Source organism: Crotalus tigris, unplaced genomic scaffold (assembly GCF_016545835.1).
Source record: "Crotalus tigris isolate CLP2741 ecotype Arizona unplaced genomic scaffold, ASM1654583v1 scf7180000017644.4837335, whole genome shotgun sequence".
In the NCBI taxonomy this organism is placed as follows: Eukaryota; Metazoa; Chordata; class Lepidosauria; order Squamata; family Viperidae; genus Crotalus; species Crotalus tigris.
The window spans coordinates 1,460,633-1,477,740 of NW_024096536.1; the positions used below are offsets into that span (position 1 = coordinate 1,460,633).

General features: G+C 36.5%; 1 protein-coding gene across 4 annotated transcripts in view; it reads left to right on the forward strand.

The window, feature by feature from the left end:
* The window catches only part of CACNA1I (calcium voltage-gated channel subunit alpha1 I), a 192,630-nt gene that overhangs the window by 144,312 nt on the left and 31,210 nt on the right, over positions 1–17,108 (forward strand). For all 4 annotated transcript variants that reach the window (XM_039335515.1, XM_039335517.1, XM_039335516.1 and 1 more), the window contains 5 exons: positions 941–1,067; positions 3,306–3,431; positions 5,532–5,621; positions 11,086–11,278; positions 12,206–12,357. In XM_039335515.1, the coding sequence (XP_039191449.1) occupies positions 941–1,067; positions 3,306–3,431; positions 5,532–5,621; positions 11,086–11,278; positions 12,206–12,357 (688 nt within the window). The remainder of the gene's footprint in view (positions 1–940; positions 1,068–3,305; positions 3,432–5,531; positions 5,622–11,085; positions 11,279–12,205; positions 12,358–17,108) is intronic.

The following is a 17,108-nucleotide window of genomic DNA, read 5'->3' on the forward strand; positions in this document are numbered from 1 at the left end:
AGCATCTAAGGCAAAGCATTATACCCATTAAATGAGCAAGAAGACTTTTTGTAACATAACCAGCAGCAACTATTATTCAGGAAAAGCAAGAAATGCATGGTAAGCTGGTATTCCTACCTTTACAAAGTGGCCAAAGTGTTCGCTTACTAAAAGCAATGCGGCAGAGAAATTGTATAGCAATGCTTTGAGCCACCAGAAGCAGAAAAACACTATAAGTAGTCCGCAAGTTACAACAGCAGTTGTGACCAACAACTCAGCCGTTGAGTGACATGGTCACATAATTGTATTGTTTAGGGACAGTCATTCTTGCAGCCCAAGTTGCTATGGTTAAACAAAGACATCACAACATCTGACTTCTTGCAGACTTCTCCATTGATTTTGCTTATGGGAAGCTGTCAAGGAACATCAGAAATCATGATCATATGACTGAGGGATGCTGCAACAGCTGAAACTCCAAGATCCTATTATAATTCCCCGGTATTTATGGTTGTAGCAACTTTGAACTTTGTTGCATGAATGGTCATAACTCAAGGACTACCTGTACTTGGAAAATGGACCAGAAAAATTTACCCAGAGGTCATATTTCCAGTGGACATACAAGGCAATGTCATCCATTCCTATTCCTCAAAATTAGTTGCTGGTCAATATGGACAATAGACAATCTGACTATTCAGGTTAGCCCTTGGAGAAGAATTGCTTTTAAAAGTAATTTCCTTCATAGATGTTAAATCCCTTAGTTCCTTAGTTACTTTTTTTTGGAGAGAGGTTTACTATCTGATGAGTTGTTTAAAGTTTAACTTTTGGTCTGATTTATTAAGGTGAGATTTCCCAAACCAACCATCTGGCAGAACTGCAAACCAAACTCTCTTGGTATGATACTTCACATAGAAAGTGAAATATTGGGTTCTAAATTATAGCTCTCACAGTGCTCTTTTCTCAGGGTCATCAGCCGTGCTCCAGGTTTGAAGCTGGTGGTTGAAACTCTCATTTCATCACTCAAGCCTATTGGAAATATTGTCCTCATCTGCTGTGCTTTCTTTATAATCTTTGGAATTCTTGGAGTGCAGGTATGGTACAATTTTAAACACTTCTGAAAAGTATGCTTTGAAATGGCTTTCTAAAGGTGCCCATTAGATATGTTGAGATTCCAACTTTCCCAGTTCTTAGCTTTGGTCTTTCTTTGTCGGGCATAAAAAAATCAAGGCAAGGGTCCAATTAAACTGACATCGTTAATCCTGCATATGCATAGGAATCTTCAATATTTCTGGACTTAATAGTAGTAGTAGTAAAGTTGGAAGGGACCTTGGAGGTCATCTAGTCCAACCCCCTGCTCAGGCAGGAAACCCTACACCATTTCAGACAAATGGCTGTCCAGTCTCTTCTTAAAAACTTCCAGTGTTGGAGCATTTACTGCTTCTGGAGGCAAGCTGTTCCACTGATTAATTGTTCTCACTGTCAGGAAGTTTCTCCTTAGTTCTAGGTTGCTTCTCTCCTTGATTAATTTCCACCCGTTGCTTCTTGTCCTGCCTTCAGGTGCTTTGGAAAATAGCTTGATTCCCTCTTCTTTATGGCAGCCCCTGATATATTGGAATACTGCTGTCTGTCCCCCCTTGTCCTTCTTTTCATTAAACTTCGCAAGCGCCTTCTTGGAGTTAGATAAGGATCCATGGAATTAAAAGAGGGTTGGACTTAGTTCACTTGTGGTTACATAGGGATTCTAGGCTGATCTCTCTTTTAACTCCATCCCCAGGTTCTGCCACCACTCCTCATACATTCTTACGGATAGAATGTATGAATAGAGTTCCATTTCTGGGTTGTCCTTGTTTCCCCAATCTAACATTTATTAATAATCAACATGTCCAATTTCCCACATGATGATAGTTCAAAGTAGGTACATATATGTCAAAAAGAGGCGCTGCAAGCTTTTCTATATCTTTGCAGTACCATTATTATAGACTATTTTCTTTGTGCCTTGGATCTCTAATAGTGGCTGGAGAATAATGTGACCTAAAAAGGGAACATAGAAAAAACTCTTGGAAATGAACTGGGTTCATCATTTTAATGGCTTTACTTCTTGATCTATTTCCCATGTGCTATAAAGAAGGAACAGATTTCAAACTAACAAAATATTAGGGTCTGGATTTTGAGCCATAATAAGATGTAGTTGGATCATAGGACTCAATGCTGAAATGATATCTGGTCAGAGATGAGATGCCTTAAGACAACAATTTAATTATTATTATTTTTAAAAAAACACTTTTCTTATTTCTCTGACTCTCCCCCATGTTTCAAGCACAAAATCCTCCTACAGCTGTTTAGAGATGGAACGAAATGGTATTCTCTTTATTTTGGTCTTCATCTGTAAGAGTGGGTAATGTTTCTATCTTTATATAAAAAAATATACTAGAGTCTGTATTGCCTATTTCAAGGAGGAACAACTTCAAAATGTATAAGAAGTGCAGCAAATAGTTTCTCTTCTTAGAACATACAGTAGTTTTTATGGATCTTCATAGGGTGGGCATATGCTTCAGTTTGGTCTCCTGGCAATGAAAGGTCTACAGCCAATTTGTTTTGGTCTTTTATTTATTTAAATATAAAATATTGTTATTGATTTTTGCTAGGTAAAGATGGGAATGAGAGGATTCTGTGAGGCAAACTGCTCACATTCTTAATTTTTTAATCCCCCAAAGTCATTGCCAAACCACTGTTCTGTGATGGATTTGAGGCTATTTTTTTGGAACTAGGAGTGAAGAATAGAAGTAATTTCCCTTTTAGCGACCTTCCTTTTCCATTCCCAGCTGTAATACTCCAAACAAATGTAAGAAAAATGACCTGAAATCAGTTGAAGCATATAGCTCCAATCTCCCTTTCTTTTTTTATAACTCCATAATCCCTTAATTTAGGGTAGAGTTGGGGCAATAGGATGGAGCCGAGCATTTACTGGCTGAATGCAGTGGTGGGATTCAGCCGGTTCACACCACTTTGTCAAAACTGGTAGCTAATTTTTTGTTGCCCAGACCCAGAATGGAATTCCGGAATCAGCATCCACACAGAGAACCAGTTGTTCACATATTTGAATCCCACCACTGGCCGGATGCTCTTCCTGACACAATGCAGAGTTCACAACAGATATTTTTTTCTTTGCACTCTAGGAGAGAAACATCTGTCACTACCTAGGACTGAACTCTCAAACTTCCAAGTGGGAGGCGAGTGTTTTCACCATTAAGTCACCATGATGCTCATATAGCACCAATCTCTTGTCCTTTTATTTTTGCAATGTCTGACAAAATCCCTTTTTCTTATAGCTTTTCAAAGGAAAATTCTACCATTGCCTGGGTGTTGATATACGAAATATCACAAATAGGTCTGACTGCATGGCTGCCAATTACAAATGGGTGCATCAAAAATACAACTTTGATAATCTGGGCCAGGTAAATATAGAATCCTCCAAAGTATATTAGACCTACTTAAGAGTTATATGTAGCAGGACTGTATACCTTCAAATATTTAGATGCCTTCACAAATTCCTAATCATAGTATTACTTTGTTTAAGTTATCTTCAAATTATTTCTTGTTACATTGGTACAAAATGAGTGTGCTTGCTAGTTAATTAGAATGACAAAGAAGCATTGTTAAATATTTCTCTTTAGTTTCAGTAGAAAATATTTATGTAGGTGTTTATTATGTTAATTTTCATACAATTCTTCAGCCACATTTTTCCTTGGTCAAAATACAATACAATAATCAATATTTCTGTTATTAAAAGAATATAGCAATCCAGTTAAATAAACAAACATATTAGAATCATATTGTACGTAGTGGCCATGTAAATAGTGCTTAACTTTGTCTAAAATCAGGATCAAAAAAGTAGTTCTTGATCTATGACTGTTCATTTAATAATGGTTCAAACTTGCAACAGCCTCAGAAAAAGTGTTTTATGACCTGTACTCACATTTACAACCACCGCACCACTTCCGTGGTCATATGATCACAGTTTGGGCTTTTGTCAACCAGCTTGCATTCATGACTGGTTGCAGTCGTGACTTTGTGATTTTTTTTGCCAATTTATTTTGTTTCTGGCAAAAAACCTCCATTGGGGGGAGCTGGATTCACTTAACAACTATGTGATTAGCTTTACAACCAGTGTAAAAATGGCTGCAAAATCAGGACTGATCACATAGTGACATGACAGGAACGTATCAACTTACAATCGTAATTCTCATCTCCATTATGGTCATAAATCAAGGACCACTTGTACAGCATATTTTAAATACATTTCAAAGATTTGTCAAATTTTTCATGTAGCAGAATCATAATGCTCTATCATCCATAATTTGTTCTATGTCCAAATCAACCCAAAAATTATTTTAGTGTGGTTGTGCTTTTCCCCTTTTGTTTTCCCTGGCCCAATTTCCAAGTGATATTAGTAACTGATCTTTTGTTGATGGAGAACTTGACAGCTACTTAAACCCATCTGTGAAGAAAGATGTCACCCATTCTGTGATATCAAATAGGAGCTTGAAGGTGACAGCCTAATTGCAGGTGAAAAACAAACCCTGGTTCTCTTTTTGTTCTTTTGCCTGTTTCTAGGTGATAATATGAAAGCATCAAGGATGTCTTTAAGAGTAAATGTGTAATTTTCCTTGCATATAGTAGAGCTTATAGGAATAGGCATCATCTCTGACCTCCATGAGGTGCACTTCCTTTTCAGCATAGGGTCTGAATTGTATAAGCAGAAAAGCTAAAACTTACTGCCAAGCCCAAAATCAAGAATGACATATGGTGATTCTTCCAAGTTGAGTACTTTTTTTCTTCATACCTATGGACAAAGTCTTGGCAAACTGAACACTCTACTATCTGCATCTACAATATACATTTATTTGGTGAATTTTTAGATATGGGCTATCTTCACCTTCTTTCTCTCACACATAGTTTCTGGACTAAATTGTTTTTTACTCCTCTGGAATGCACCCCCTCCCTCCTAGGAATCCACTCCTTATATAGTCTATTACATATACATAGCCTGTCCACATTTCTCTGATTTGCTATTTAATTTATCTTATATACTCTGTTTAATTATTGATATTACACTACCTTCAGAAACCTGCTGGCAGTTTTCAAATATTAAAAAATCAATCAGGTGTATGGAAAACAGCTATATGTGAATAGCAGGGAAGGACATTGAGAGTTGGTGGTTTAGACAAGATATTAAGAAACACCTTTTTCAGGAAAAGAATTGCTGAGGAATGAACATGGTTGTTCAGGAAAACTGCTGAGTTTTAGGATATAAGCACTTTTAAAAGAATAAATTCTGAGGGTTTTATGTGGGGTGCTTTATATTTCTGATTCCTTTATTTCCCTGTTTGTATGCACAATAAATTAACTTAGAATTCATTACCACCATTATGTTTTCTTAATAGATGTACTGTGTGATGTAGTTGGTGAAGAAACTGTACAGAGTACTGCAATTTTTATCTTTTAAAAATGCAAATAAATGGCATAAAACTATGTGACATTCTCATCTATTTCAGGCTTTGATGTCGCTCTTTGTTCTGGCTTCCAAAGATGGCTGGGTTAATATTATGTACAATGGACTAGATGCTGTGGCTGTGGATCAACAGGTAGAGAAGTTACCTCATACTTTCATCTTTCATATTGTTTTGAATTGAACTATTAGGCAGACTGAATGCCATGCCATGCCATGCTATGCCATGCCATGCCACAATGATTCAGAGAGATGGAGAGAACACACACATATATGAACTGTATGTATATTATTATGTTGGTCCTTTCCATTCTCTCATTTTGGCATAACTTTTCTAATTTGTTGTGGATACCACTATTATATCAGAAGCAGATTATCTTTCAGGTAACTAACAAGGATAAAATGTCTAATGTTTTTTCTTTATTTGTTTGATAAAAATGTGAGGTGACCATTGTCTTCTTTACCTCCTAGTGGTCTCTCAGCTGTGGCATATGTTTGGGGGCATATGATATAATCTTCTGATTTCTACTCTTTGGCAGTGGTTTCCATCCTAAGAAACTCCTCATAGCTGAACAGCTACAACCTAATGCTTTTCCTGTTCAGTTTATTAATAGGAGACCACTTTCTAAAACAGATGGTGGCTGCATAGGACCAGACAGTCTTGGTGATATATTACACCCACATTGTGATTTCTTTTTGTTCTCTTCACAAAGCAAGATGGTTTTATTTCTGACAGGCCTTTTGAAAGAACTATTTACTAGTCTAGTCTCCAAATAGTTATAAGGATGTTTATTTACATTTATAAACAAATGCTTATTTACATAGGGGAATATACAACTATGAGGACACATAATGAATTTGGAAAAACTGCATGTTTGACAAAAGAAAAGTTATTTGGTACATTTGAAGACTTTCCAGTCCAAGCATTAATTTGTTTCATATTAATTTGTTTAATGATATGCAATAAATGTACAGTTGTTTATTTCTTACTTTGTTAGAGGGAAGATGTTTAGACATGTTACTACTAGATGGGTGCAGAGCTGGTTGAACAATTGTAACCAATTGTTACATTACCAGCTCCTGTTCAGTCTGGAAGGAAACATTAGGACCTATTTTCTTCTATATGATCTGGCTGAGAGTTTAAAAAATACAGTAGTCAGATGTGCAGATGACACATGGATGTAGGAGATAACAAAGGAGAGAAGAGAGTATGATTTAAAAGGATGTTAACAGGCTGGAACAATGGGTAGAAACCAGCAAAAAGAACAGGGATAAATACTAGGTCCTTAATTTGGGTAGGAAAAATCAAAGGCCACTGGAACTGATCTTGGTGAATCACAAGCTGAACATGAGCTAATAGTGTGATGCAGTTCCCAAAACAAATAGTTTAATGATTATATTATTATAATTATACTATCAGTGTTGATAACATTGCTATTGATATGTCCAATCATTCTGACAGTTATTTCTTTCTTATACTATCCTGTATTTATTTATATGTTACATTATAAGCAATTTTAAATGATATGATTGAAGCATAGATGCATTTGTAAGAGATAAATGAAGAACATTATCCCAGGCAACATACATCAACAGAAGTATACAGGTGGTCATTTAATGGCTACGTTCATCAACTGTTTCAACTTGCAAAGGTGCTGAATGAGTGATACTTATGACTGGTCTTTCAATTTATGGCCATCACAGCATCACTATCATCATGTGAGAATGATGCAGGCACTGGGCAATTGGCCCAGATTTCTGACCCTCACAGCATCCCATGGCTATATAATTGCGAATTATGTCTTTCCTTACAAGTTTCCTACAAACAAAGTCAATGGGGAAGTCAGCAAGAACTTGGAGGTCACAATCACATAAGGTTATTATGTAATGACCTGCCAGTGATTAATTTAATGACAGTAACTAGGGACTGCCTTTCCTGGGTCACATCTATCTATCCCATCAGGTCTGGCAGAAAGAGCATATAATGGGTCCTATCCACAAAGGAATGTCATCTGTCAGGATCCAGGATCCAGCCTTTTCTGCCACCTCCTGGATCCTGTCAGATGCTGCCTGCCCTTTGGAACATCTTCCCCCTCAGATTGACCCTGACTTTGGCCTTCTGGAAGAGCCTGATGATGTGGTCTGGGGATGTGGTGATATTGGTGGAGAACCCACTAAGTGGTTGTATGGTTAGGAAAATAAATTGTGCTCTCCAGCAGATTTTTTTTTACAGTTTTAATAGTTTTTTTTATTGTTTGTTGTGTTTTAATGTCTTTTGTGATTATACTTTTTGGTTGTGTTTTGTTTTTGTTTTGTATTTTTAACATTGTAAGCCCACTGAAATAAGACAAGTGAGATACAAAGCTATGTAAATTTAACCAACAAATGAATAATTACTTTTCCGAGCTACCCAGCTTTGCTACACCAAGTCAACAATATAAAAATATATTCTTTTATATTGTAAGCAAATTCCTTTTAAAAGAGTTTAGGAATATTCTTCAAAAAGTTCACAGATCTGCAAAACCAATCTGACTTGATTTTTAAAATCTACTTAATCTAGGAGGGGATTATAGAATGAGAAAAGTAAATATAGTTAATTGTACTGCAATTGGTCTCTAGTAACAACTTGTAGTTCTTTCAGGTATAGCCCTGTAATTTCCTTTATCCCCATCATCTACTTAATCCTTTGTCTTTTCCTTCCACTTTCCCATTCTCCCACTTCTGCATTCTGCCCAGTCAGGATTATTTATTCCTCTCCATTATCTGCTTGCATCACTTGGCCATGTATATCATTTCTATTTGCTGACAATTGCATCAAGGGAACAATCAGTTTTTATTAGATCCAGGATTGATTGATTCTTATTGTCATCTGTGGTGTTCTTAGTACAGTAACTGTCTCCAGATCCATTATTTGAAAGCATTTGTCTTTTTCCCTTGCTTTTTCTCCATGTCCAGAAATATCTCTGAACTTGTAATAATTTGTCATTGCCTTTTTGCTTGGAATGAAACCCTTTTTATTTCTCCAGCATCCTGTTCAGCATTATTGTTAATATTCCATATTCTCATATTATCTACAAAATTAAACACCTTGCTAAGTTAATAAGACAAAGCCAAATCTTATATTTACTATTATCTGTCTTAAGTTCTGTATTTAACCTTGTATCTATGCGTTCCTGTATTCTTCTGTGTAAATTATTAAACATAAATATGCTTCTCTGAGAGATTAGTTCTTTCAATAATCTTTTCAGTCTTTTGCATTTCTCTTGGTTGGTATGTACAGTATTTTCCAATCTGTAAGCCATGTAGCCTTTCTAATCTGTAGGCCATGCAGTCTGAGTTGTTTAGTTTGTTACCACATTTTTGTTGCTTCCATTTTTTATTTTTGACTCTCCCAATATTTATTTTGTGCCTTGGAGTCAGCACTGACTACAGGTTACTGCTTCACAAGTCCTTGCAGTTTTCTTGGCAAGATTTGAAGAGTATTTTGCCATTGCCTACTTTCTAAGGCTGAGAGAATGTAACTGGCCCAAGGTCATCCCCCTGGCTTTATGCCTAAGGCCAGGGCTTTTTTTCTCATAGAACGCCCAGAACGGAGTTCCGGCACCTTTTTTGGATGGAACCTTGTAGGGTAGGCAAGGTGGGTTGTATGACGTGTGTGAGTTCCGGCACCTTTTTTTTTTTTTTTTTAGAAAAAAAGCACAGCCTAAGGCTGATCTAAAACTGAGTCTTCCAATTTCTAGTCTGGTGCTGCACTGAACTGGGTCTCCAACAGACTGACTCAATATTCCAATAGCATATTCCTTTTCCCTTTGAAAATTGGAAAATTCGGGAATTGTTTTCACTACTGTTTCCAAGATATTTCTTATCTCTTTCCAGAGAGATAATAATTTGTTCTTAAATTCACTTTAATTTAGCATACTGAATCTGATGTTTATATTGATCCTGTACTCTGAGTGTATGTCCTTCTGATCAATTTTTGCTGACAGTCTATTCCCTTTCTAACTTCAGTCTGTATATTTTATACTGTAAATTCACAATTTCATCTGGAAAAGCCCTATTGATTGAATTGTGATTCTCCATCTTACATTTTCTATTGATTTCAGTTGACTTGACTCCAGTATTGTCCATCTGGTAATGCCCATGCATAAAGTCTGCCCATGCATAAAGTTTATGTTGTTTGAAGCATGTGTTAGCAGTAAACAAAGAATAATCTCCACAAAATTCAATTTACTTATCTCCTTAATATTGCATTTGCCCGGTCCAATTTTTTCTGTAATTCCAGATTGATTTTTGTTTCTCCAACTTTGCATTCCAAGGACCTATTAGTAATAGTCTAGTTTTCCTTATGTTGCATTCTCCCCTCACTCCCGGTTTCCCTACCCACCCATCTTTTATTCTCAAATCTCTGTATTCTCATTGTTTTCTTTTTCATTGTTTATTCTATTGTTCCATTACTTTGCTACTGTTCTGTTTACAGTTCTTTTCATTTTTTCTGTTTTTATTGTTATGTGCTTCCTAGAAACACATACCTGAGGGTGTCTTCCTTTCCCTCTCTCTGAATAATATATTGTGTAATCATATAACATAAAGTGGTCTATTCATTCATTCCTAAAACATCCTGTTTGGTATACTATCCCCACTCTGACGATTTCACATTGTCCTTGATTTATGCATCTCATATTCCTTGTTCTATGGAGATCATGTGACTGTGGGACATTGCAACATTATAAATCACCAAACTGTGATCACATGACCACAGGGACACTACAATGGTCACAAGTATAAGGAACCGTCATAAGTAGGGCCTCATTCAGTGCCATCATAATTTTGAATACTCACTAAACAACTGGATGTTAAATGAGGACTACCTGTATGCCTTTATAAAATGGCAAACTACTTTTTTAGTAGTGGCATCATCAATGGCCAAACATCCTTGCAATTTGGTCACATAATCATCTCCATATCACACACATGAAAGTTCAAGCTTTCCCCATCATATTTAGAGAACATTTTAAGGTAAAGTCTCATCATCTGGCATTCAAATTTATATAAATATTTCAGCTATATCTAAATAGTTGTTTAGCAACAATTGCAGAAGTGGTTTGCCTTTCTTCTGGTTAGATTTTGGAGTTCATTCTCAATCATCATGACCAGCAATATATATATATTTAGCCTGATCCAGCAAAGCTGCATGGATTCACAACATCCTGGTATCATTCACTTTGTACTTGAAGCAGTTTGATGTAGGCCTTTTCCTGTTTATCTTCCTTCTCCTTAAAAGATATTGGCATATTAATGTAATTTAATGCTCTAGACTCACTGGTCTTAAGACCTATTCAAGTAATGTTTGTTCCTTCTATTATTTCAGACTGTAGCAAGTCAGCCCTGCAGAATACCACATTGATGGAGGCTTACATCAAATATATCTAATGGCTAACTGCAATTCTGTGGAGATTTCAAAGAATCCCACAGAAAGATAACTTTTTTTATTTTACAGTATACTTGCTTGCAAATAACAATGCTACCACCTTATAAATCTTTTTGTAATGTCAATCTTATTAAACTCAGCTGCTTGTTTTACTTTTTTATTTACATTCCAGCCAGTGACCAACAACAACCCTTGGATGCTACTTTACTTCATTTCTTTCTTACTCATCGTCAGCTTCTTCGTGCTCAACATGTTTGTAGGGGTGGTGGTAGAGAATTTTCACAAGTGTCGGCAACACCAAGAAGCCGAAGAGGCCCGGAGGCGGGAAGAAAAGCGTTTGAGGCGCCTGGAGAAGAAGCGTAGGAGTAAGGAACAACCTAAGTGTTTTTTTTTTGTTTGTTTGTTTGTAGGCCAAGGTTTTCTGAGACAAATTTTATTTCACTATAAACCTGATGTATATATTAGAACCATATGATGGGAATTTGCTGAGGTGCTGCCAAACGTGTTACTGAGCTTTTCCTTTCTTTATCTCAAGGAAGGAACTATTTATTTTCTGTTGGGCTCTGAAAGCTGCAGACCTTTTTACAACTTTAATAGACTTTGTTTTACTGCATTTCCACACTAGGAATTTATTGCGGTATCTTAGTTCATCCAATCTTTGTTGTGTGAAGATAACAGCAAGGAGGATGGATTCTCTTCAACAATAGCTGGGTGATACTACACTATACTGTGCTATGAAGACATTCTAAAGCACTAGTAGGAAAATGACCTAACTCAGCAGTTTTAAGTAAATAAAGCTCCTTGCTTTAAAAGGGAAGTGTGACCTTAATTAACTCATCCTTACCTCACTAACTTTTCCCTTCCTGTTCATCTTAAAGATTTGTTTGAATGCACCTCGTTCCTGTAACAATGTTGCTCCCTTTATTTTCCCCTTCCCTTAGATTTACTCTTGAGTCTAAACATTTCATAGTTCTCCTCTTTTTCTTCCTTTCTGCTATTTACCTTTCTTTTTGTTTTCTTCCCTTCCCTTCCTTTTATTATATTTCTGTAATATTGCTTCCTATTTTCCTTTCCTTAATTATTGTTCCTTTTTTCTTTCATTTCTTTTCCTTTCTTCTTCCCCTTTTCTTTCAATTCCCTCTGTATGTGCCCCCCCCTCTCTCTCTCTTTCTCTCTCTCTCTCTCTCACACACACACACACACACACACACACACACACACACACACACGTCCTAATCTGAACTCCCTCTTTTCTACCTTTTTTCTGATTTGCTCTCTCACCTCCATTGAAGAAGCACAGCGCTTGCCGTACTATGCCACCTACTGCCCCGTCCGCCTCCTCATACATTCAGTCTGCACCAGCCACTACTTGGACATCTTTATCACCTTTATAATTTGCCTCAACGTTGTCACCATGTCTTTGGAGCACTACAACCAACCAGTGGTGAGTTCAAGAAACTATTTTTTTATTGCCTCTAAGCCCTTTTTTCTTTCTCTTTATTCTACATTAAAAGAACTCCTGCTTACAAAACAGAAAATCAGAGATCTTGACAGTTAGTAGGAAAACTTGGCAGTGCTTAGAAAGTTATTCAGCAAAAAAATTTCTTGTCTCAGATGTGTTACAGAGAAGTACTACCTAGAAAGAAAGCAAGTTCCTTCATATTTGCCAAATATATTTTTTCTCCGTTACCCAATTCATTAAATTATCTTGATTACCATTTGCACCTGATCTGGCCTAGCAATGCGGAAGAAATTATGTATTTTGCATTTTCAGGTGAATTGAGGTAAGCAAATCCCCCAATCAAAAATTTGGTCAAAACATGGCTATGTAGTCTTACGAGGAGAACACAGAGTCCTACGCAAGCATGGGGCTAACTGGTCCCATGAGATTTCCCTTCCCTTTTAAACTTTTAAATTATTCTGATTTTAATGTTTAATTTTATTGATATTGTACACTGTCCAGAACCCCCCTCTCTCTCTCTGGGAGATGAGTGGTTAAGAAATATAAAATATAAATAAATATATTTATTTAAATCATATCCTTCCTCCCAACCTCCCCATGAATGAAAAAAATTATACTTGGATAATTGCACTTATTTAAAGTTTTGGATGCAGTTTCTTGATCAATAACTCCCCACCACAACCACAACCAAATGTCTGCATTAGGGAGAACTAAACAAAAGTGTGTGTGTGTGTGTGTGTGTGTGTGTGTGTATGACAAATATGTATATGAACTTTTATTCGATATTTATATGAATAAATTTAAAACAGTCTAAAGAAATATATGAATACTTTTATAAATATTGCAAGATATCTGTACCATTATAAAAATGATGCAAATTTAATACCAAATACCATCATCTGTTAGCATTGAAATGTTTGCATTGCAGCACATAGGATAAGATATATTTCTTAATTGCTATCTTTTGTCCCACAGAGTTACAAATTCAGGAAAGTACATCATCTAGTGCAGGGCTTTTCAACCAGTGGTACACATACCACTTGTGGTACATTAATGAGTGGCAGGTGGTATGCAGCCCTGCTAGCCAAGTGTAGTGGGGGAGGGAAAGAGTCAGCGCAGGCAAGGACTTACTGTGAGAGAGACCTCTGGAGCTGCAGAATGGCTGAGGCTGAGCTTCACCCCAGGCTCACTTCTGGCTCACCCTCCCCCATGAGAAAGGAGGAGGAGGGGGGAAGAGACAGGAGAAGCTATAAAAGGAGGCAGTTTGGGCGGGAGAGAGGGAAAAAAAGCAGCAGCCTCGGGAGGATGTGGAGTCAGCTCTAGCTGCACCGAAGGAGAAGGGTGGGGGGGAGAGGAGAGGAGATCAAGGAGTCCAAGCAGGTTGGCCATGAGCCAATCTACAACTTCTATGGCAGCCACCTGTGCTGGCAGCAACAAACAGGCAAGAAATGCAGCAGGGGAGGGGTTGCCCTCCAGGAGGAATGAAGAAAGGTAGCATCAGCTGGAGGTAAGACATGGAGGGAGGGAGGGAGATGGAGAGTAGAAGGATTCTTATGTGCTTTTGTGACTTTGAAGTTCTGGGATTTGTGAAATCTGGGCTTTGTGTACTTAAGGAGTGTTTGGCAATTTCTATTTGGCTGATGGCTGATGTCTCCTGTTAGCTTCTATTGTTCTGCTATTGTTAGCTGTAAGTTTTGCGCAAGAGATTTTGAAGTATTTTTCTCCTGAATGGATTTTGCCTGTAGCATTCCTTTACTTATGAATGGAGCCATTTGGGGAGGCTGCCTTAGCCTGCAGCCAATACTTACTACATTTTTTTCTTCCTTAAGTGCTGGCTGCACTCATTAACTTTCCTTTCTAGCCAGTAGCTAATTCTTAAAGGGGAATGTGCCTTTTTTTTTTTCAAAGATAATTTTTATTAAATTTTTGACATTTTACAAAAACAAAACAATCTTCCCCCCAACCTCTCCAACCCTCCCATTCCCTCCCCCGACCTTCCCAGAGCTGGATATAGGCTTAATTAAAATTTCATCAAAAAATCTTAAAAAAAGATATAAACCATAAATAAATCTAACATTAGTTAAAAATCTAAATACATTAATTAGAAAAATTATAAAATAATTAACAATAGTATATATATAAAAGAAACATACAAAAGATAAATGTTTAAAAAAGAAAAGAATGAAAAAAAAGGAAAAAAGAAGAACAAAAAAAAGAAACGGAAAAAAAAACCAAAATATTCCATTTTAAATATAAATTATTAAAAAACTAAATAATATTTTTATATCTAACTTATATTGTATAAAATCTATCCATTTTTTCCATACCACAACATACTTCTCTTGCGATTGATCCTTCAAAAAAGCTGAAATCTTTGCCATTTCCGCCAAATAAGAAACTTTAAGAAACCACTCTTGCAAAGTAGGCAAAGATTCCTTCTTCCAACATTGCCCTACTAACAACCTTGCGGCTGTAATTAAATTTAACATCAATGTAATCTCCTTAGTATCACAATCAATAACGATACCTAACAAAAAAATTGTGGGGTAAATTTTACCCTCCTTCTAAAAATTCTTTGAATATTCCACCATATCTTAATCCAAAAGGCTTTTATATTTTTACACGACCACCAAATATGATAATAAGTAGCATCCAAACATCCACATCTCCAACATTTAGGCTGTAAGTCAGGATACATACGAGACATTTTTTGTGGATCAAGGTGCCATTGTAAAACATTTTATAAAAATTCTCCCTTAAATTCTGGGCTTGTGTAAATTTAACATTTCTCACCCAAATAGTTTCCCAAGTATCTAATAAAACTGGTTCACCAAAATTTTGTGCCCATTTAATCATACATTCTTGGGAATGTGCCTTTTTAAGCTAGTTCCCTCAGCAGCTTCACTTTTCTGTCTCTGGAGGCTTTTCCTTGTTTGATGAATATATGGAAGAGGGAAAATATGGGGGGGGTCAAATTCTTCCTTCAGAAGGAGGTGGGCATGAGAAAGAGGGAGGCAGGGAAGGGAGGGAGGAAAGGAAGGAAGTCCCGCCTTAGCACTTGGCCACTAGCAGCCCTGCCATTGACTTTGCTTGTCAAAAGGTTGCAAAAAGAGATCATATGACCCTGGAACACTGTAATCATCATAAATGTGAATCAGTTGCCAAGCATCCAAATATAAATCACATGACCCTGGGCATGCTGCAATGGTCATAAGTGTGAAAAATGGTCATAAGTCATTTCAGTGCAATTGCAACTTTGAACAGGTATTTTGTTTTGTTTTTTTGGTCATCAAGTTTTTGATACCTTGCTAAGTGGTACTTGAATATTGCCATAGCCTAAAAGTGGTACAGTCGGTGAAATGTTGAAAAGCCCTGATCTTGTGGGGAATTATCTGAGAGATCTTTTATATAGCATCTTTCTAAATCTTCTGTTGACCTTGTAAGAAATCGCAGGAGCAAACGTATATTCCTGGGTCTAGCATTCTTTAGTTTATGCAGCACAGTTTATTATCTCCTTCCTTATTAAATCCATCAAATTTTTAACCATGGAAGACAAATGTTTTTTACCTTCTTGTCACAGCATTTTTTAGTGGAATGCTTATAAAAAGCTTTAATTATCCAATCCTTTGGGGTGAGCTTCAATAGCTTCATACAAGTTGACTATCTTTGAAAAAAAATCATCCAAATGCTGTAGAGAATGAAGTTCTCTTCAGATTGATTTTCTCTTTGGGAATGCAATACAACTCATTTGCAGCTGAATATGATGAATTCTCATTCATCAATTTTTGTGTAATCTGCATAATAACAGATATAATTTGCACAGAATTGTACCTAATGTGCTAACCATAAGCCTTCCAGATGTGTCACTGAAACATTGGAATTCCTATCCTTCTTTCCTTTTACAACACATAATGATCTGGAAAACGATACTACTTGGCTAAATCTCGCATGCATTCTATTTTATGTTTTTCTTTCTAGTTCTTTCATATTAATGAGAATATCAAAAATGAAATTGAGGCCTCCCTGAGAATTAGTGGATACCATCTTCTTTAATCTCCATTATCCTCTCTTCTATTATACCTAGAAATTATTTAATACTACAGTCCTTTGACAGAATCTCTATTGAATTTAATGAATAACATTGGGTAAATGGTCACCAAATAGTTTGCCAATCATTAGAACGCCAGCATAGAAAAGGGTATCTATTCCATTAGCTGTGATAAATTGAAACTACTGCTTAATACTTTGAAAATCCTTGAACAAATATCTCCTCATAGTTTATTCTTCCACTTAAAGAGAAAAACATAATCAAACTTAAAAGCCATGTCCAGTACATAGTAATTTTAACTAAAATTCTGCACAAGTATGGTATGGGGGATATGCTACTGTTTTTTGTAAAAAGAATAAAGACCAGTGATCCTTCATGGAATTTGCCAAAAAGGAACAATGAAGAAAGTATTAAAACAATAAAGATCCCCTATGTCAGACAATTCTTGGTATGAATAGCTCAGTGTTCAAAGATTTTGGTCACCCTGGCTGCTGCTGTACCTGTTGCTGATTGTTCTCTATCCATGCTGGGGGAGATGAAAAGTGGAATTCCAAACTGTCTTTCCAAACTCACCACCATTTAATTATGTACGTGTAAAGATTAACATTAACACAATTCCATGGCAGCAGTCTTTCCCTCCTGCAGTAACAACTGGAGGAACAGTGGTGAGCCTGAACTCTTTCAT